We start from the raw sequence: 20,034 nt of genomic DNA, 5'->3' as shown, positions 1-20,034 counted from the left end.
GAAAAAAAGGCATTAGTTCAAATTTAAAAAATATAGAACCAAAAGAGTTAGGCCTATTCATGGGGCCAGTGTCAGCACTCAAACAACTATCCAAGGGGGGCACATACAGTACAAGCCAAAAGTTTGGACATACCTTCTCATTCAATGTGTTTCTTTATTTTCATGACTATTTACATTGTAGATTCTCACTGAAGGCATCAAAACTATGAATGAACACATATGGAATTATGTACTTAACAAATAAGTGTGAAATAACTGAAAACATGTCTTATATTTTAGATTCCTCAAAATAGCCACCCTTTGCTTTTTTTGATAACTCTGCAAACCCTTGGTGTTCTCTCAATGAGCTTCATGAGGTAGTCACCTGAAATGGTTTTCACTTCACAGGTGTGCTTTTTCAGGGTTAATTACTGGAATTTTTTCCCTTATTAATAGAAAAGCAAAGGGGGACTACTTTGAAGAATCTAAAATATAAGACATATTTTCAGTTATTTCACACTTTGTTGTTAAGTACATAATTCCATATGTGTTCATTCATAGTTTTGATGCCTTCAGTGAGAATCTACAATGTAAATAGTCATGAAAATAAAAGGAAACGCATTTGAATGAGAAGGTGTGTCCAAACTTTTGGCCTGTACTGTATATAATATATTTATTTTTTTAAAGATTATTTTAGGCCTTTATTTGATAGGACAGCTTGTACATGAAAGGGGAGAGAGCCGGGGAATGACATGCAGCAAAAGGGCCGCAGGTTGGAATTGAACCCGCTGCAGCAAGGACTGAGTCTCCTCTGTACATGGGGTGCACACTTTACCAGGCTACCCAGGAGCCCCAAGCTTTAAGGTTTAAAATTATGCTCCTATGGTGCAATGCAGGTATCATATTTGAAAAGCCAACACCACAGAACCAGCAGTATTTTAGGAAAAGGTCACCATTTAGGCAAAATAAATTGTATATTACAGATAACCCCATTAATTTGCTATACATTTCTATTTGAGGAACTTTATATGAAATTCCAACACCACAGAACCAGCAATATTATGGGAAAAGCTTGCCATTTATGTGTAGGCAGGCACAAGTAAGTAGCCTACGCTTTAAAGATACCTCCCATTTATTTTCTATACATTTCTAATATAGAGTAGCCTATAATGTTACATATGGCAGGAGGGCAACTGTTGGATGTGTGGTGCTGCTTTTCTTAGTTGGTTGCCAGTAGAACACCAGTATAGCCACTGGGGACAAGCCATCTCACTGGTGAACTGTCTCCCCTGTTAAAGATTAACAAATCCCCTACTGTATATTAATGCTATTCCAACACTGCATAAGTCAGTGGCCAACTTGGGCCACCCCAGTCAAAAAGGTCTGGACACACCACTGTGCTCAGGTCTGTTTCCCTGGCCCAATTAACCTTGGCTTTTTCTATACATTTTTTAAAATACCCGTCAACACTGTCAAATAAGAGCAGTTTTGTGTCCGGAATACATTAATTCATACATTACATCTTTGCCTTTATTCCAGTGCAATGCGGAGTGTACACAATTATTTTTCCCCTTAGGAAGACAGACAATGCTAGTATTGTTTTCTTCAGTTCTGACTCTGAAGAAAACAGTCTCTAATGCACAATGGTGTAGTAGTTGGAGAAGAGTTCCTCCCCTACTGTAATGTCTCTGAGTGATACAAGGACAACACAGCGTAGAGGCCTCTGTGTGTCATGGCTGTAGTTGACATTTGGCAGATACAGGCGGAGCTCGATGGGAAATGTGTCCGGCACGTCATACTCCTGGTAGCACACGTTAGCAGGCAACTCATTTGAGCAGTTGTTCACATACTGACCAACAGCAAGTGGGTTTTGTGGACTGGCTGTCAGCCAGCTGGTGTCACTCATCATGAAAGGCCCTATTCTGTCCCTGCCACTGCATGACTTGAACACCATTTTGGATATGCCTTTGTCATTTCCATCAACCAAGACACCATCAATACACCTGAATAAAAAAGGGTTTCTGATGGACTGGAGGAGAATTGGCTCATAGTCTTGATATACTGTACCAGGATACATAGCCACTGTAGCTCCTTTGGGTACAAATCCTTTGGTAACAAACACTCCAGTTCCTGCAAAGGGCAAAGTGCTAGGTTTCCGGTCAATACAGAATCCAAGAGACTGTAACATGGCATCATCTCCACACACTGGATTTCCTCCACACTGGTATTCTTCACTTGTTACCTGTCTGAAAAAGTGGGTTGGAGCTGCTCGGAGTCCCCCCTTATTTGCCCCATTACTGAGCAGGACTCTGAAGAGTTGCAGCAGGCTCTGCGAAACCTCCTCATCTGGGACCTGTTTGTCTTTCGAGCGCTCCGTCACCTGCCGCAGCGTTTTCTCATTTTTAGACAGGTTCAGTACAACCCATGGGACAAATCGGTGTCTGTACGATTTCCATTTGTTCTGAAATCTTTTTAGAGCAGTTCTAAACATCCAGATCGACGTCTGAGAGAGCTCGGACATGGAGGAAGAAGCTTAGTTTTAGAGTCTCTTCCTTTAAAGTTGCTCCAAAATAAAAAGCGCACTTGTTAATATATCCAAATTCGTCTCAGAACTCTTAAACTTTATTAACGTTTTTTTCCCACTTTACGACAAATGTGTATAATGTGTTAGGCAATGGGAAAAATATCTAACAATTTAACACTTTAAGATATGGCTTAATCAAGGAGCGACCAAACCTATGCTTTTATTTTTGATATACGATGCTTCAACCGGAAGAATTTTTTACGTGACTCGAAAAAACTTCACATGCATTAGCCAGCTGGATGGGAGGAAAGGGAGTCGGGCAAAGACAAACATGGTAAGAAATTACTGTTTTTATTCTGGTGTCGTGATGTAATCATAAACTATTACTTTGGGGGGATAAATATAATAAAAAAAAAGCTGCGCTAATGACCTTGCATTCCCTTTACATAATGAAAACAGACGTAGCTCTCGACGTTAGCATTAGCTCGCCTAGTTAGCTAGCTAGCTAAACTTGCTAGCCTTTAAGCCAACTGACAAACAAAATTGGCCAACGTTACACACACTGCAGCAGCGTAAGCTATGTATTGTTGTCGACAGGATTTTATGACTAGCTGTATTGTTCAATGTTATCATAAATGTAAAGATATTAGCTAGCTAGCCAGTCAGTCAACACATTGCAAGTCTGTCTATGCTGTCAGGATAGCATGTTATTGCTGTTTTTTAAATGTATTAAACCGTGGTTCGGTGTTTATGTAACGTTAGCTAACAACTAGCATACACTTCGTGGTTATTTTGGGTTCATTTTGGAGTTCGGCAGTTGGAAATTTCGTTTTTAGCGACTGATATAAATGGTTATTTCAATAGATAAGTGATGTGTTTGATTTTGCTATTGCTGTTCTTTACATTAGTCTATTTTTGTGTTATTGCAACAAGTGTTTTGTATGTCTTTGTGCAGAACAAGCTGAAGTCCTCACAAAAGGATAAAGTTCGTCAGTTCATGATTTTCACACAATCCAATGAGAAAACCGCACTGACCTGTCTGTCACAGAATGACTGGAAACTAGATGTTGCCACTGACAAGTTTTTCCAAAATCCAGAGCTCTATGTTTCAAATCTAAAGGGGGCCTTAGACAAGAAGAAGCTTGATCAGCTGTACAACAGATATAGAGGTATGGAAAGCCTATTGAATGTGTAAGAATAAAACTCCACAGTTATAGTCAATGCAATTTTCAGCTTGTTACAGTAAAGGGATTATATCACAGTGCAACACTGAAAATATTGAGTGTTATTTATTGAAAGTTGTCCATCTGGCTCTGAAGTAAATGACAAAAGCACACTTCACACTCTGATACTTAGATCCTCATGATGACAACAAGATCGGCATTGATGGCATCCAGCAGTTCTGTGACGACCTGGCTCTGGACCCAGCCAGTATAAGTGTCCTTCTCATAGCCTGGAAGTTCAGGGCAGCAACACAGTGCGAGTTTTCAAAACAGGAGTTCATGGATGGCATGACAGAACAGGGGTGAGAATGTATTTTCAGATGGCACAGTGTACTTTTTCTGTAAAGTGGTACTTATTATCAAACTAACAGTGATACTATATATAATATGCTATGTACACATAGAGTTTGCTGCAAAAAAGTTTATATAGAGGTTCTCAGCTTTGTTTGGAAGATGTCAAATAAGTTACCATTATACATGCATCTTATGAATTGCTTAGTTTTACAACAAACAAAGATGAATGTACTCCACTGAAAAAACATTCCTCTTCATCCAGCAAAACACAAGTCTGCTTTTGTGTCTCCACAGGTGTGACAGCGTAGAGAAGCTAAAAGCTCAGCTGCCAAAGATGGAGCAAGACTTAAAGGACCAAGGGAAATTTAAGGACTTTTACCAGTTTACATTTAATTTTGCAAAGAATCCTGGCCAGAAAGGTTTGGGTAAGAACCTTTTAATGCTAATCCGCATCAACCGTTTGTTTGTTATGTTATTGTTGAATGTTTATTGGCCTATTTTTGATTCTCTTACAGATTTAGAAATGGCAATTGCATATTGGAATTTAGTACTGGCTGGAAGATTCAAGTTCCTGGACTTGTGGAACAGTTTTTTAGTTGTAAGTTGATAATCACACTCAAGATTACTCTACAAACGCAAATATAATCACGTCTCATTGACTTGCTTCAACTTTGCCCAACATCTTTTGCAGGAGCACCACAAAAGATCAATTCCTAAGGACACTTGGAACCTCTTACTAGACTTCAGCACAATGATCACAGATGACATGTCGAATTATGATGAGGAAGGTTTGTACAGACACTCAGCTGAAAGTGAACCGGTTCATCACTGTGTGCATGCAAGCGCCTATGATCTGTAATTGTTCCCTCACAACTTATTAGATGAAGGGCCTCTACCCTGCTTCACACAGGCCTAGTATGGTTTTTAAGTATTAAAATATCAGATCAGTCCAGTTCCATAATCATGTCTTCATCCATGGTAGAGTAATTAATTTAGTTTTGTTTGTTCATTCAATAGGTGCATGGCCTGTCCTTATTGATGACTTTGTGGAGTTTGCACGACCACACATCGGGACCAAAAGCACGGCAGTTTAAAGGCTGCTCTCACTAAAGGAACATCGATGTGAGGTTTCCAACAAACCACGGAGCGCAGTGAACGGAGGACAAGGGGACCGCACTGAGCTGAGAACTATGTTGCCTTTTCAACCCTCAGGACTGAAATATTTTACACAGCAGAGACTTTATATATGTGTGTGTGTATTTATATATATATATATATATATATAAAAAAAGGCATATCTCTTTGTTGGTCAACTTGTGGTGGTCTGGAACTTTTATCTAAAGTATTGGCTTTTGTGTACGCTCAAGCCAACTAGAGAGGAGTCACCTCCGCTCAAAAGCAGGTAATGTTAGACACACTTTTGAATTGTAATCTAAACAAGAGGGTTCATGAGGGGATGTTCTTTAAATATTGAATTTTAATACTCGTGTGCATTCCTGATTTTGTTTTTGTTTTGATACATTTGTGCGATATTCAGTATAAAACATTGATTGTAATTTTTTAAGCGTAATGCTATTTGTTTAAACACAAATGTATAAAGATAAAATAAATGTTTCAATTTGGTATCTTTAAAACTAGCAGATCTCTGTCTGTTTCTGTATTCTGAATTGCTGTATGAATGTTTTGATTTAAACTAGGAAAAATGGAAGATGTCTTTGTTTTTCACACTGCAATACAAAGCTGCTTTGTTAATGATTCAGTAGAGCTTATACTTTATCATTAGCTGGTAATTGGTCCTAAACTATTTACATTTTCTTTAAAGTTGGAGAGGTCTGTATAAGCTGAAAGAAGACATGGATTCTTGCATACAAAGCCTATATATTACAGTTAATCATTCAGTAATGTTGACAGGGAATACGCTAGATATGTTTTTAAAAGCTCAATAATGAAAAAAAAATGACCCGCCAAGAGTGATAATGCTTTTAGGGAGATACCATATGCATACGTTTAGTTAGGGTAGTGACTTTTGTGTGCTTTTCAACATACCTAGCCATCTTTATACTGTAGCTATGTATAATAAGCTACGTTTTGAGTTACCTCAGAGTATTGTCTGAGTTGTATAAGTCAACAACGTTAATGTTGAATGCTTTTGGTATGTTTATATTAATGAAACTGAGACATAAAACAAGGCTTGCAGCACAATGTGAGGTGAGGTGATGCGCTGCTGCCTCCTTGTGGTGACAACATTGTAAGACACGTGCGGTTGCTAGGGGCGACTGACAACAGACAGCGGTTGCAACAGTTGGCAACGGCAAACTGGAGAAAGAAACAACTGATAGCAGCGGTTAATTAAAATCCAGCGGAAACAATTAGCTAGCTATTACTTTGAATTATTTTGTTAGTTGTAGAGGCTTAGTCAAACTGCAGGAAAATGCCGAGCATTATTAATACAGTTTTAACCGAGATGGGCTGGGATGAGCGCTTTGCTATCCCCGAACCTAACGCTGAAAACAAGGCTTTGATAGAAGAGGTGAGTGTGGCACAGTTATATTAATTTAGCTGTGACACCACTAGCTAGCTACTTTATTTCAGAAACTGTTAAAAAGTAACTGATAATTGCTGTCTTTAACCTAGCTAATGTGGTCATTGGATGTTTGACATTTAACGGAAGTTAGATTTCTTTAGGGACCGTCAAAAATGACTAGCTGTAACCTAACGTTAAAATAAGAGGTTTTACTGTAAATGTTTATTTGACAAAACTAATTTAATCAAAAGTCAATTTAATGTTTTTAGTGTGATAAAAGGACTCATGATTAGCTAATGTAACGAAGTCTTATATCTTTAGAAGTTTTTCTTATAAATTAAACAACATGAACACTGTTAAAATATAAATAAATCAAGTGTCTCAGGAACTCAGGAATTAACGCTGAAAACTGGCAGATATAGTTAAACTGTAAAAACGTGTGAAAATTTGCTCTGCGGTTCCTGTATTACAAACATGTTTATATGTTTGTAGTGTACATATTGAATGTTTACATATTTGCTTAGTTATTACGTGGGAAAGAAATTCTCTATATCATGTTTTCTCAGTGGTAGGCTACTGAACTGTGGTCAGTGTTGCCTGTTTGAACTATTGTCTAAAGTAGGATTTCTTTTTTCAAATAATAGAATTCATAGATTCCAGGTCATGTGGCACACTATCAAAATCTTTAACTACATATAAGCTCACGTAAGACCTATAGCTCTACACTACAACCATATTGTAACAATTACATTGTAAGCATTTAGACGGCATGGCTCTAATACCTGGTTGTAAAGTTTTATGTTAACATGCAATGGGCAACTGACAAAGTGTTTTTAGGTAAATTGTGAATCTGTTCATGTGTCATAGACAAATGTTTCTAACTGCATGTAGTGAAAGGCAAATCATGCGAGATAGCTCACAAGAACAAACATGCTGCAGACTGTATGTCCTATATGTCATTATGCTTCCTATATGTTATTATGCTTTTAATCTGATGACCTTCTGAACAACAGATTCGTAAAAAAGAGACAGAGTCGGTGCATCTGGAAAACAAACTTGAGAGAAACAAGGATCAAAAGCAGTTAATGACCGAATTCCTCAAAAACGCTAAACAAGAGCTGGAAAATACTGAGGTAGGTATATCAAAACATGTTTATTATTTATGTGTCAGACAGGTGTGTGTCTCTTCTGGGTGATTGGGTTATGGTTAGGCTATGGTATTCATTTCTCGTTTTGATTTTTCTGCACATAGGCCCTGTGCAAGGCAAAGGAAAGAGATGAAGAGTTGGAGAAACACCTCACCTCCCTCGCAGAAAGAGAGACAGGTCGCCTGGCACAAGAGATTGCTAAGATGGAGAATGACCACAGATCTTTAGCAGAGAGGAGGAACATGCTCGAGGTCTATACCATCCACAACACTTTAAACATAGAATCAACTATAGATGCCACAATGTGCTAGTTAACCTTTGTCCATATCCTCAGAACCATATCTTCAAGGCCAAACAGAAGCTAGAGGAGTTTAGGAATCAAATGAACTGGGACCAGCAGACCATGGATGGCTTTTTAGAGGAGTCAGCACGCAAAGATGAGGACACAATGGTCATCATGAAGTACGCCCAGCAAGATGAGCAGAGGATCAAGGTGAGGAGAAAAGGGCTGTATTAAATAATTCTGTAATTGTTTACAACACTGACTTATCCTGAGCTAATACCCGCATAACCTCTCTTGATACAGTCACTCACTCTGGCTATAGAGAAGAAGACACTGGAGGCCAATAAAAAGCGCAAAGCACTTGACAAAGAATTGACTGAGACTGTATCTGCACAGGTACAGTAAGAAAAAACTGTACATTAGCACTGTTTATATGGCTGAAATGTGAAGTCTTTGAGCCACAGACGGTCACAATGTAGATAAGAATACACTTCTGCTTTCTGAACAGATTGCTTTGGATAAAACTACAGAAAATTTGCAGCAGGCCCACCTGGAGACACAGCAGCTCATCCACCAGTGGGAAAACACCATCAAGCAGATGAAGCAACGAGACGCTGAGATGCAGCAGTGTGCTCTGGTAAAGACTGTGACCTTGCTCTTCTTCTGATAAAAGATGTGCTGACTCAAACTAAAACATATAAACCTCTGAACAATAAAAGCTGATGAATGTAAACACACTTAACGGTACACAAATGTTTGTATTCCTGTCGTTTTTCGTTCATCCATCCAGCAACTTGCCCAAGCCAACCAGAACATCAGGGAGAGGAATTGCACCACTACAGAGAAGAAGCACTTGCTGGATACTCAGAGGAACAACAACAAGGAAACGGAGAGGAAGATAACAATGGCCAACCGACAGGCTGTAAAACTGCGGGAGGATTTGAAGGAGCAGGAGAATAACTGCAGCAGGCTGAAGGACGAGGTCAGCTTTTCAAAGCTTTTGAACTACCAAACTTTTGTCATGAGAAAATCCTGTTAACAAATATTTTCAGTTGTGGGCATAGCTGAACGAATGTTCCAATTTCATCAGAAGAGTGAGCAAATTGATTCTTATGTGTTTTGCAGCTGGATAGTTGCAAAGGCACACTGGACAGAGCAACCTCCGATGTGGAGTTGGTGAAGTCCCACATAGCCAGAATGAAAAAAGACATCCAGGATAACAATGACAAGTCAGTGAAATCTTACATGTGTCTGTTGCTAAATTACCACTCTAGCTTTAGTAGACAAGCTCTGTCTGTACATGTGTGTGTTGTAGACTCAAGCAGGCCAGGGCCTACAATGTTGCGCTGGAAGAGAAGCTGAAAGTTGTGACTCAGACCGCCCTTAGTGAGGAGGAGAGAGCTGCACAGATGGACCACCTCCTCAAGGATGAGGAACACGCAATCAAGGTAAGCAGCCTGACACTTCTGAACCATAAGCTCTTACTTTGCTTTGATGGCAACAGAGAACTGTTGTTGTACACGTTACAACTTTTTAGTTCTTCATCTCAGTGCTGATGGCTTTTGGACACAATCAAAATATCAACTTCTGTATTATGTTGGCGTAGCCATGAATTTAAAGCTGCACTGAAAGCTCAATACATTACTCAAAAAATGTTTAATTTATATTATGATTAACAGCTAATATTCTCTTAAAAAAACACAACACAAAAATTGACCATCAAAGATGAGGCAGTAAAGAACCATGCTCTTTTCTGTGAAGACACAAATACATTACCTAAACAAACTTAAACTAAATGTGTACTTAGAAGACAGGGCTGGGCAATATACCAATATTATATCGATATCGTGATATGAGACTAGATATCGTCGTAGACACAAGTGTTGTTTCTCCTGGTTTTATAAGCTGCATTAAAGCAAAAATGATGTCAGTATGTGAACTTACCAGACTGTTCTAGCTGTTCTATTATTTGCCTTAGTTTACCCACGTAGTCATTAAATCCATGTAACTGATGACTATATATCAAAAATCTAAAAGCACCAAATGTCAACCCTACAATATTGCCACAATATCGATATTGAGGTCAACAATATCGTGATATTTGATTTTCTTCGTATCGCCCAATCCTATTAGAAGACCCTGAACTTCACACACTAATTAAAATGTGTTTTTGGAATCTGCGCTACGTATGACAAGGCCATTTTTATTATGCTCAAAATGATATAATACTGTAATACTACTGTGTAACCCTGTTTTGACCTGTGCTTTGCTATAGGAATTAGATGTCCAGCTGCATGACTGCAGGGAGGAGCTTTTTTGTCGTAAAGAGCGTTTGCAGGCCCTCAAGACCAACGAGAAGAATTCTATTGCTCAGGTTTCGAGGAGTAAATCCACCATCACCAGCCTGGACAGCCAGCTTAGAAAACTGGAGAAGGAATTAGTAAAACAGCAGATGATCACGAGTCAACAGGCATGCTTACCAAAAACACACACACTTTTCTACAATCCCACTACCCAGCTTTCCCTAGGTTGGTGCTAGACTCTGCAATATGTATATATTCAGATTTTCCTTTCACTTTGCTGCATTGTGTATAGGATTCCCAGATCGTCAGCCTGGGTAGAAAACTGGCACGGCTGCAAGGTGAAGCTCACTCGGATGATAAACAAATGCTAGACACAAAGATCGCTGAGCTGACCAAAGCCCTAGAGGAGAAGAAGGAGACGGCCAAGATGCTTACCAACACACTCAAGGAGTCTGAGGTCAGTCTGATTGTTTGTCACCTCACCATACATGCATTTTTCACACACTGAACCAGTACAATAATTCCATCACACACGTGTCTTTGTCCCTGACAGAATGATATTCGCTATTTGAGGAAAGAGATGGAGAAGTCAGAAGCTCAAAGGAGAAATCTGACTAACAAGGTGGAGGAGCTCTTGCTACTCCGTAACACCAATGAAAAGGAGCTGAAGAGACTCAGGCTCAGGAAACAGGTAACTGATGTCACAGCAGGTGTCATGAAATCACTTGAGTCCCTGATGTGTCGACTTGCTGTGTTCAAATTGTGTTTAGGAGATTAAACACAAATGCTTCTTTTCAAAGTTATATCTCCGTTTGGAAGGTCATTCTCTTTATATACTATAAATAATTATTTGATTGACACAAAAGTAATTGAGGCTCAGTAAGTCATTAATCAAGTAAAAATTACCAAACATTTAGTGGTTACAGCCACCCAATTGTAAAATTATTTATTTTTATATTTATCTCTTTTGCATATAATTGTAAATTAAATAGCTTTCAGTTGGTCAATGGAACCATTTGGCAACTTTTTAAAAGTAAACTTTCCATTCAGAATCTTATTGGCATCCATTTTGGCATCTCGCGCTCGCTAGCCACTCAAAATGTAACGTAGCCTACTACTCTTTGGCTGGCTCGCGAGCCTAAACAAGTGTGTGCGGCGTGCCTGTTGTTTTGTTTCCGGTCTAGCTAGATCCGGTGTGGTGTTGTAGTTTTTCTAACGTTACTAGTTGTTGCAACAGCATGTGAAAAAAAACTACAAAGTTTGCTAGGCCAAAAAGAACGTTAATCTCGCAATAAAAAAATTGACGCCGTTAAAATGGGTTCGCGTTAATGCCATTAATAATGCGTTTAAAGTGATGGTTCGGAGTAATTTCACCCTAGGGTCCTTTGCACCATGACCTCGAGCCAAACACCCCCCCAGAAGCTTTTTTCACCTGGGTCGAACATTGGGAGAGTTAGCATAGAGTAGCGTTATCAGCTGAATAGCTTAGCGCAGGGGCTAATGGACCCACGTTTGTATCTGGTAAATGACTAGCAGGAGACAAGTAATAACTGAGGTAAGTTTGGAGACATTACCTTATTTAATCATTAAATTAATAAATATTTTTTGTTGTATCTCTTTTCGGTGTAGTAATTTGTAGACGCCCCTAAGCACTCGTCTAACTGCAAGTAGCAGCAGTAGCAGCAGCAACAGAGAGCAGAAGAGCAGGCAAGTGTTCATAAACTTCTGGTGTACTTACAAACTTTCCAATCCATCGTTTTATGAGTAGATAACCTATATGTACTACAGTAGACCTTTGGTATCATTTCGGGCATTATTAGTGGGGTCATTTACGAGATACAAACGTGGGTCCATTAGCCCCTGCGCTAAGCTATTCAGCTGATAACGCTACTCTACGCTAACTCTCCCAATGTTAGACCCAGCTGAAAAAAGCTTCTGGGGGGGTGTTTAGCTCGATGTCATGGTGCAAAGGACCCTAGGGTGAAATTACTCCGAACCATTACTTTAACTGACAGCACTAAAAATTACCAAACATTTAGTGGTTACAGCCACCCAATTGTAAAATAATTGATTTTTTATTTTTCTCTTTTGCATATAATTGTAAATTAAATAGCTTTCAGTAGGTCTGACAAAATAAGTAATAATAATTTTATTTTGAGATTCCGTTTTGGAATCTGCCATTATTAATGAAGAAAAAGGACATAGGGCTGCCTGAAACTAACAATTATTTTCACTATCAATTATTCTGTCAACTATTTTTGGGATCAATCAGTTTGCCAGGGCCTTAGGTGACACCATAAACAGTCCCAATGCCCAATTTCATTTTACAAAGATATTAAACAGAGAAAAACAGCTAATCATCACATTAGAGAAACAGGAACCAGCAAATGAATTGGCATTTTTTGTCAGGCAAGCAGTGTAGGCCCTACAGATTCCATTAGTCAGCCAGTTGCCAGGAAACCAGGAAGTAACTTCTCCCAGATAACAAATGGTCCAGCACAGAAATCCATGTAAATTGCATAAAATTCACTTTTACATTTTGGTTATTGTACAGATTAAGCTAATGACTAAGCTAAGCTAACAGGCTGATGGCTTCAGCTACATATTCACTGTATATTGACACAAGAGTCGTATGGAGCTTCTCATCTATCTCTAGATTAGAAAGCAAACAAGTGTTACCAAAATGTTGGATCCTTTAAACAATAAATCGTTTATCCAAATTGTTATCAGTTAATTTTCTGTTGACTGACAAATCAATTAATGGCCCATTCAGTTCAGCACATTATTATTTATTGACATTTTATAGATGAAATGAGTAATGACAAAATAATTAGATAATCTGAATAATTGTTAGTTACAGCTGTAATTATCACTATTTGAATGTCAAGGCAAGCTGCCCAGCAATCAACCACAGATGTCAGCTGTATCCGTAGACACCAGATACCAAATAGCTGACGTCATCAGTCAGCAAATTATGTTTTTACACAGAAAATATCATCAACAGTATCTATAAAAAATTAGCAACCACTAAGCACTATGTTGACTTTATATGTTCCTCATCAGGACAACATGGTGGAGCACAACGTCATGAAGATAGAGGTCAAGCGTATGAGGGATCTGCTGTACAACAAGGCGGGCAGCGTGCTGTCCCTGGAGAAGCGGAAGCTGGAGCTGCAGAAAGCCATAAAGGACAGGGAGGAAGAGGTCAAGGTCTACAGAGAAATGCTCAGCCAGCAGCTCAAGATCAGTGAGCAGGAGAGACAGAGACTCAGGTAAAAACCCAGCTGTGACCCTAAATCTCACATTTCTGCAGCCTTTGCTCATCTAGCCGACTATTGTCCATTCAATCAAAGAGATAAAACGTTGCTCTCCGTTGGGAATGATGTCATACTTGCATGAGTTTTTACAAAAAAAGATCACTTTATTTGGCAATTGATTCTGTGTCAGTGCTGAGCTGAATGAGAAACTGTACAAGATTGACATGATGAAGAAACGCTTTGAGGTCGTGATGCTTTCACTGGCGGCTCCTGAGGGGGAAGAGGAGAAATCACAGGCTTACTACATCACAAAGGTACAGTAAGAGGTCTTTAAACACACCACTGTGTTACATACAGAGTCTGTTGAAGCTGAGTTAGATGTGTTCCTGCAGTGCACACAAGCACTTTGAATCACTGCTGTGTGCTTTTTATCAGGCTGCACAAGAGAAAGAGGAGCTCAAGCGGAAGGGAGACGGTCTGGATGCTAACATCCGCAAGATGGAGCTGGAAAATAGAGCTCTGGAGAACACCATTCAGTTGTTCAACAACAGTAACTCAGCATTTCGCAAATCCCTCAACAAAGTAAATGAATCCAGTACGTATGACCAGGTAGACTGAAATAAACTAAACTAGGTATCATCAGTAGGAAGTTATGGTATTAATGTGGTTTATTTCTTTTTGTCTGTTCAAATCAACAGAGCAGCAACCATTGATCACAAAGTAATTTAGACTGTTTTTGTTTTAGGTCCAGAGCACCAGGAAAAACTGAAGCTGGAAGAGCAGTTGAGGGCGGCTGAAGAGATGCTGAAGTACAGGAAAAGACAACTCCAAGAGCTCCAACAGGACTTACAGGTTATTCCTTTTTATAGCCAGTGTAGAGCCCATTACAATTACTTCCTAAATACCAAATACCTCATCAGACACTTATCCCATAACAATACTCCTCTATTAGTGTTACATTTACAATCCCTCCTCCAAAAGTTGTCCTACTATGGTACTGTCAACAACAAGTTTTTATTTGTTGCCTATTCCTTATTTATTACTAGTATGATAGTCAACCTTCTGATGCTCACAATAGTTAATAGTATAAAGTAAGTGTTTATGTCCATGAACAAGAATTCAAAGTTACTTACTGACCACTACAAATATGTGAAACATCCCTCTTTAGTTATTATTCTCTCTTTATTTGCCATTTTTGATGATCTTCTTTCTACTTCCTTCCTGTCTCTCTTCTTCAGTATTATACAAGTAGCATATTGTCTTATGTAGGTGTGTCCCTGTGAGACGATTGGGTTATGAATAAACTAGCTTGCGTGTGTGTGTGTGTGTGTGTGTGTGTGTGTGTGTGTGTGTGTGTGTGTGTGTGTGTGTGTGTGTGTGTGTGTGTGTGTGTGTGTGTGTGTGTGTGTGTGTGTGTGTGTGTGTGTGTGTGTGTGTGTGTGTGTGTGTGTGTGTGTGTGTGTGTGTGTGTGTGTGTGTGTGTGTGTGTGTGTGCGCGTGCGTGCCGCTCTCCATTTCCAGGACATGAACAATACATTGGAGAGTCTGTTGCAAGAAGAGCAGATGGAGAAAGATAACATAGAGCACAAACAGTCACTCATCAGTAAACTGAACAAAGAAATCGCTTCCCAGCAGGAGAAGGTTGTCAGAGCCACAAAGCAGGTTTGATGTCTCCCTGTCCCACTTTCTAAAGGAGCAATGTTGTGTGTGTATATACAGTACAGGTATCCTTGACTACAAACATTTATTAGCAGTCACCATAATCACATTTTAATTTTGTGTTGGTTCCTCTGTCTGTCTATTAGTGCTCTAAGCTTACCAAAGAGATCCGCTTGGCAAAAAACACCAAAACTGAGACTTTCGAGGAGAAGGACATTAAGCTAAGGGAGTTAAAAGAATTTAATAAGAGTATCAACAAGATGCTGAATGTGGCCATGGATGACACCCCTGACCTCAGATCAGTGTTGGAGAAATACTTCCTGCAGGTATAAAACAATTGACACTGTTGTTTTTATATTCAGAGGACAGAGGTCCCATATCATGCTCATTTTCAGGTTCATCCTTGTATTTTGTGTTTCTACTAGAACATGTTTACATGCATTAATGTTCAAAAACATTTGTACTCATACTGTCTGTCTGAATATACTTGTATTCACCCTCTGTTTGAAACGCTCCGTTTTAGCGCCTGTCTTTTTAAGCCCCGCACCCAAAAAAAGCCCAGTCTGCTCTGATGGGTCCGTGTTTACAGGTTTTCCACATCTGCGCTCTTGGCGTCTCTGCACCGTCATTGCAGCCGGGCAATAACTGTAACTGCACTGTAACGGCACTTTCTACCTCTATATAGTATAGCTGTGAGAACACAACCACACGGAAATCCTGATGGCTTGTTCAAAGGCACCGTGTTTGAATACAGGCTGTGTGCATTTCTCTGTGGAATGAGCATTTTGATACCTTCACAGAATTTCTTTGGCACTTAGACCTGCTTTATAATAAAAAAGAAATTTTACCTTTAAGTGATGACCGACTGTGGTCATTTATAGTCATTTATGGAGTTGCAAAAACATATATGCCTTAACTTTGAGTGTTTTTCCTCTCTCAGGCCCATTTGTCTCTTCCATCTACGTCTTCTACTCCTTCCAGTCATCGGAGCTCCATAAGCTCTGCCCGCAGCTCTGCCTCTCTCAGGTCAGACTTAATCAATTCTTAATAAAACCTCTTCTCCAGAGAAGTGATAGTGGAGGTTAGGTTAGAGAAATAATGAGGGCTTGTTGTCAGATGGTCATGAGTTTGAACTATTGGACTGATCATAAAAGTGAGCATGCGGGAAATAATTGAATACTGCTGAAAAAGACTGTTTCACTGGTGTGCTGCTCCACAGTCTGATGGAGAAATATTCTGGGAAAAGATATTCACTTGTCTTTATCTGTATGAATAAATCACATGGAGGGAAACTATGTGACTTCATAATACTGCAACACCCACTGACCCTCATTAGACACCCTTTCATGACAATTTCAGTAGTTGTAAAAACGGGAATAAGAATGATGCCGTCTATAAATAAAATTGTGCATAAATACCCATTTTAAATATGTCACCCTGTGTACTTCTATCATGCGAAAAATTGGAGACTTGTTATGCTGCTCTTCCTCTGTATCTTGATGGTGTTTTTCTCTCTGTACTGTAGGTCTTCTGCGTCCTCAGCCGGCAGCAGCCCCAGGGCCTCTGCACTTCACTCCCCCGTGCTGAAGACTGTGCAACTGGGCTTGGATCTGGCCATGACCTCCCCTCCTCTCACCACCTCCGGACGTTCCAGTTCTGCGAGCAGCAGCAGCAGCAGCAGCAGAAAGTTAAAGAACCCATAATGATGACCGATTTATTCTTTATTTACGGATTTAATGTCATACTGTATTTTAATGCATTAAAAGTCTGTTATTGTTAATTTGGTACTATTCTGTAACACTTTAAAATAAGGTACACAACATTTGAATTGTTACAGGGAAACAAATGAGGAATAACAAACTGCTAGTGAACCATCATTTTATGAGTAACTCCTAATCAAATTCTACAGAGCAACTAATGCTCAGCTATGATCAGTTAATATTTCCTTTTAATAAAAAAAGAAGGAACATGATCCTTGTTTTTTCTTTCCTGTTTTTGGTTGTTTGTTTTGCACAGATTGGAAGAAGTATGAACAGTAACGTTACAAATGGTACATCATAGTGGTGATTATTGTTACAGTTTCAGAAATAAAACACAAATAATCCAAATGGATGAATATCTGTTAGTTGTCACAGCACATTAATAAAAGCATTTAATTACTGTAAATGAGATGCATTCTCTCTGGAAGAAAAATAAAGGTGCTCTAAGCGATGTCACTTAGGCTACAACATTTTTTGTCGCATACAGCAAACATCTCATCACTGTCTGCTAGCTGCCTGTCCCCTGAAAACACTGTAAAAAAACATGGTCTCTGTAGACAGCCCAGGCTCCACAAACATCAACAAAAACAAACTGTGCCAACCTGCACCACGAAACATAAAAAGTGTTCCAGCCAATAACTGGCAAGAAGGATTTGGGGGAGGGGCTTGGGGAGTTAGTACACGGAAGGGAGAGGGAGGGGCAAGCTAGCCTCGTTTTGTTTGAAAATACTTTGAACGTCAACAAGAAGTGACATCACCCAACATCGCTTAGAGCACCGTTAACTGATCCCTAGCCAATCACTGCTTTAGTATAGATCTATACATAGGTCAAAGGTCAGATTACCTTTTTTGAACAATGGATGCCAAGTGAAGAGAAGAGTAGAGAGTGAAGGGAGTAGGAGGACAAGTTCTAGGAGGAAGAGTTGAAACAAGAAGAGGAGGAAGAAGAGAACGAGTTGAAAGAAGACCAGCAAAGAAGAGAAGGAAGGAGAGCCATCTCTGCTGAGATCAGCGCCACATTTAATGATCATGTGATCAACCCCGGGTTGACCATGAGAGAAGCTGCACTGAGAGTCAAAGCCAAACTTGAGTCGCTTTACAGTGGTGTCCATAATTCAAACCTATTTTTATGGTTTTGTTTTCTTGTATGCTATGTATACAACACTGTGCTACTTACAACAGTAATGTTTTGCCAAATAAATATTTTCTGTTTCAACATTGCATTGGTGTTTACAGTGAACATTTCAACCCCTCTCAGCAGATTACTTTCACTCTAGAAATTTGTATGTAAATGTAAACATATACCTAAGAAAGAACTTTAGATTTAGAGCAACAGTGTGTACATGGTATATCCAAAAATGTACTATTATGAAAAAAGTGTTTGCCATTTGATGCAAATACCTTATTTGGAGAGGGGCTTATGGCATTTTGAATGCAGTGTTTCATTTTTAGGGAGATATAAGGCATTTTGCATTTGTGTGTGTACAGTTTTGGTAATTGTGTGTATAGTTTTGAAAAAAGGAGACAGTTTTGAAAACGTGTGTAAGCACTTGCCTGGCAGACTGAAAAAGGAGAACTTTTCATATTTCATTAAGTAAAGGTTTTGTTTTAACCTTTGTTACATGCTTGAGTCGCTCCTGACAAGGTTGCTCTTCGAGGTATTTCTGTTCAGCTGTTTAACTGACACACCCTGTGAATAATAAGGGTATCGCTTCCTGATACACAACAAAGGTAACCAGCGACGCTGTGAAAGCAGACGGAACATTTTTCCACTACAGATTTCACTCTTTTTTTTGTTGGAATAAACCTTCAACATGCTGCTGCTGATCCTGTTTGCTGGATGTCTGGCCACATGTGCCGCACAGACAAGTAAGTACACTGGCTGAAATCATTGGGAAATTTAAATGAGTTAAAAAAAAAAAAAGAAGTGTATACATAAGTAGACAACATTTATTAAGCTAAAGTTTGTAATAACAAGTTCAACCGTCTAGATTTAAAATGTGGTCTTATAATTTTTTATAATATTTTCACAGCCAACTCCTTTCCCACAGTCCAGGCAACATCAGTCGTCGCACCTGGTTTGAACGCCAATGGTAAGTGCGTTTTAAGCTCGCACAATATATTTCAACCTGATTTCCAAACATGATTTTAATGGATTTCCTTTTTATATGTCACACAGTTGTAGCATTCCTCCAGGCAGCTGTTACGTCCCATTATGCGCTAAATGAAACAACAATAGGTCCAGCCCTGCTCCAGGTAACTACCTAACCTTGTTCCCTATCTTTACAAATCTCATGTTCAATTCTGTCTTTCATTTCTATGATAAAACATTCATAAAACTAGTTTAATAGTGATTACGTTATCTGATAGCATCTTTGCGGAACACAATCTGAACACATTGTAGTTAAGTGATGGTTGAGACAGACCTGAATATGATTTATTTAAAAATGATTTGTGTCTTTCAGCTGTACACCCTTATCCAGGATCTCCAACCAAGTGTGAATGTCAGGGTAACAGTAAAGAACATCACCAGAGTCTGAAACTTCAACTCACAAGTGTCTGTGTTTGGGAAGCTTTGAAAACATGTGATTATAAAATAATAATATCCTCTATGTGAATGAGGAGGATCCTCAATGGAGTTTCTAATTTCACTTTTGGAGATGCCCCTGAAAATGCAACCTGCGTACCACCACTGAGGACAATATGTGAGTCTTGTTTAACTGACAATTACATTGAACAAGGCCTGATTAGGTCTAAAATTATAAAAGTACAGTTACTGCATTTGCTTTGATCTATCAAAGAGAGGTATGTAAAAAGGGATAAAGTCACATGTTTAATCAGAATTTGAATTAGGATGTTTTAAACAAGACTCACACATTTCCTGTGGTAATGATTATTGAAATAAACCCTATAACCCCACTGTGATGTACAGGAGGGAGCTGCTGTAAAAAAAAAAGTTATTTAGATTCATCCATTTTTCTATTTAAAATGTGTAAATGTAAAGACAAATGTAGACAAAGACAAATTGCTAATATCAACTTAATACTTGCTGTCAATTACAAACAAAGTAATGCAACTAT

General features: G+C 39.0%; 3 protein-coding genes across 5 annotated transcripts in view; 2 read left to right on the top strand and 1 right to left on the bottom strand.

Annotated features, from left to right (window-relative positions):
• ccdc39 (coiled-coil domain 39 molecular ruler complex subunit) overlaps window positions 1–17,166 on the top strand; it is a 31,298-nt gene extending 14,132 nt beyond the window's left edge. The window contains exons 1-20 of one of the 3 annotated variants that reach the window (XM_028592271.1): window positions 6,317–6,550; window positions 7,558–7,677; window positions 7,797–7,943; window positions 8,027–8,185; window positions 8,279–8,371; window positions 8,484–8,612; window positions 8,766–8,957; window positions 9,101–9,204; window positions 9,291–9,423; window positions 10,251–10,445; window positions 10,571–10,735; window positions 10,832–10,969; window positions 13,342–13,550; window positions 13,726–13,849; window positions 13,971–14,130; window positions 14,281–14,387; window positions 15,057–15,197; window positions 15,341–15,520; window positions 16,135–16,220; window positions 16,720–17,166. In XM_028592271.1, the coding sequence (XP_028448072.1) occupies window positions 6,452–6,550; window positions 7,558–7,677; window positions 7,797–7,943; window positions 8,027–8,185; window positions 8,279–8,371; window positions 8,484–8,612; window positions 8,766–8,957; window positions 9,101–9,204; window positions 9,291–9,423; window positions 10,251–10,445; window positions 10,571–10,735; window positions 10,832–10,969; window positions 13,342–13,550; window positions 13,726–13,849; window positions 13,971–14,130; window positions 14,281–14,387; window positions 15,057–15,197; window positions 15,341–15,520; window positions 16,135–16,220; window positions 16,720–16,897 (2,859 nt within the window). In that variant the 5' untranslated portion in view covers window positions 6,317–6,451 and the 3' untranslated portion in view covers window positions 16,898–17,166. Of the gene's footprint in view, window positions 1–6,316; window positions 6,551–7,557; window positions 7,678–7,796; window positions 7,944–8,026; window positions 8,186–8,278; window positions 8,372–8,483; window positions 8,613–8,765; window positions 8,958–9,100; window positions 9,205–9,290; window positions 9,424–10,250; window positions 10,446–10,570; window positions 10,736–10,831; window positions 10,970–13,341; window positions 13,551–13,725; window positions 13,850–13,970; window positions 14,145–14,280; window positions 14,388–15,056; window positions 15,198–15,340; window positions 15,521–16,134; window positions 16,221–16,719 lie in introns of those variants that run through there. The other 2 variants (XM_028592272.1, XM_028592273.1) reach the window with 2 other exon arrangements.
• setd9 (SET domain containing 9) lies at window positions 1,037–2,550 on the bottom strand. Its single transcript, XM_028592277.1, has one exon. It carries the CDS (start codon window positions 2,498–2,500, stop codon window positions 1,613–1,615), a length of 888 nt encoding a protein of 295 aa, XP_028448078.1. The 5' UTR covers window positions 2,501–2,550; the 3' UTR covers window positions 1,037–1,612.
• dcun1d1 (DCN1, defective in cullin neddylation 1, domain containing 1 (S. cerevisiae)) lies at window positions 2,288–5,321 on the top strand. Its single transcript, XM_028592275.1, has 7 exons — window positions 2,288–2,837; window positions 3,459–3,672; window positions 3,860–4,028; window positions 4,315–4,445; window positions 4,536–4,618; window positions 4,712–4,808; window positions 5,038–5,321. Exons 1-7 carry the CDS (start codon window positions 2,718–2,720, stop codon window positions 5,112–5,114), a joined length of 891 nt encoding a protein of 296 aa, XP_028448076.1. The 5' UTR covers window positions 2,288–2,717; the 3' UTR covers window positions 5,115–5,321.
• Window positions 17,167–20,034: the final 2,868 nt, after the last annotated feature.

Source organism: Perca flavescens, chromosome 12 (genome assembly GCF_004354835.1).
Source record: "Perca flavescens isolate YP-PL-M2 chromosome 12, PFLA_1.0, whole genome shotgun sequence".
In the NCBI taxonomy this organism is placed as follows: Eukaryota; Metazoa; Chordata; class Actinopteri; order Perciformes; family Percidae; genus Perca; species Perca flavescens.
This window is presented reverse-complemented; position numbering and strand designations above follow the sequence as displayed.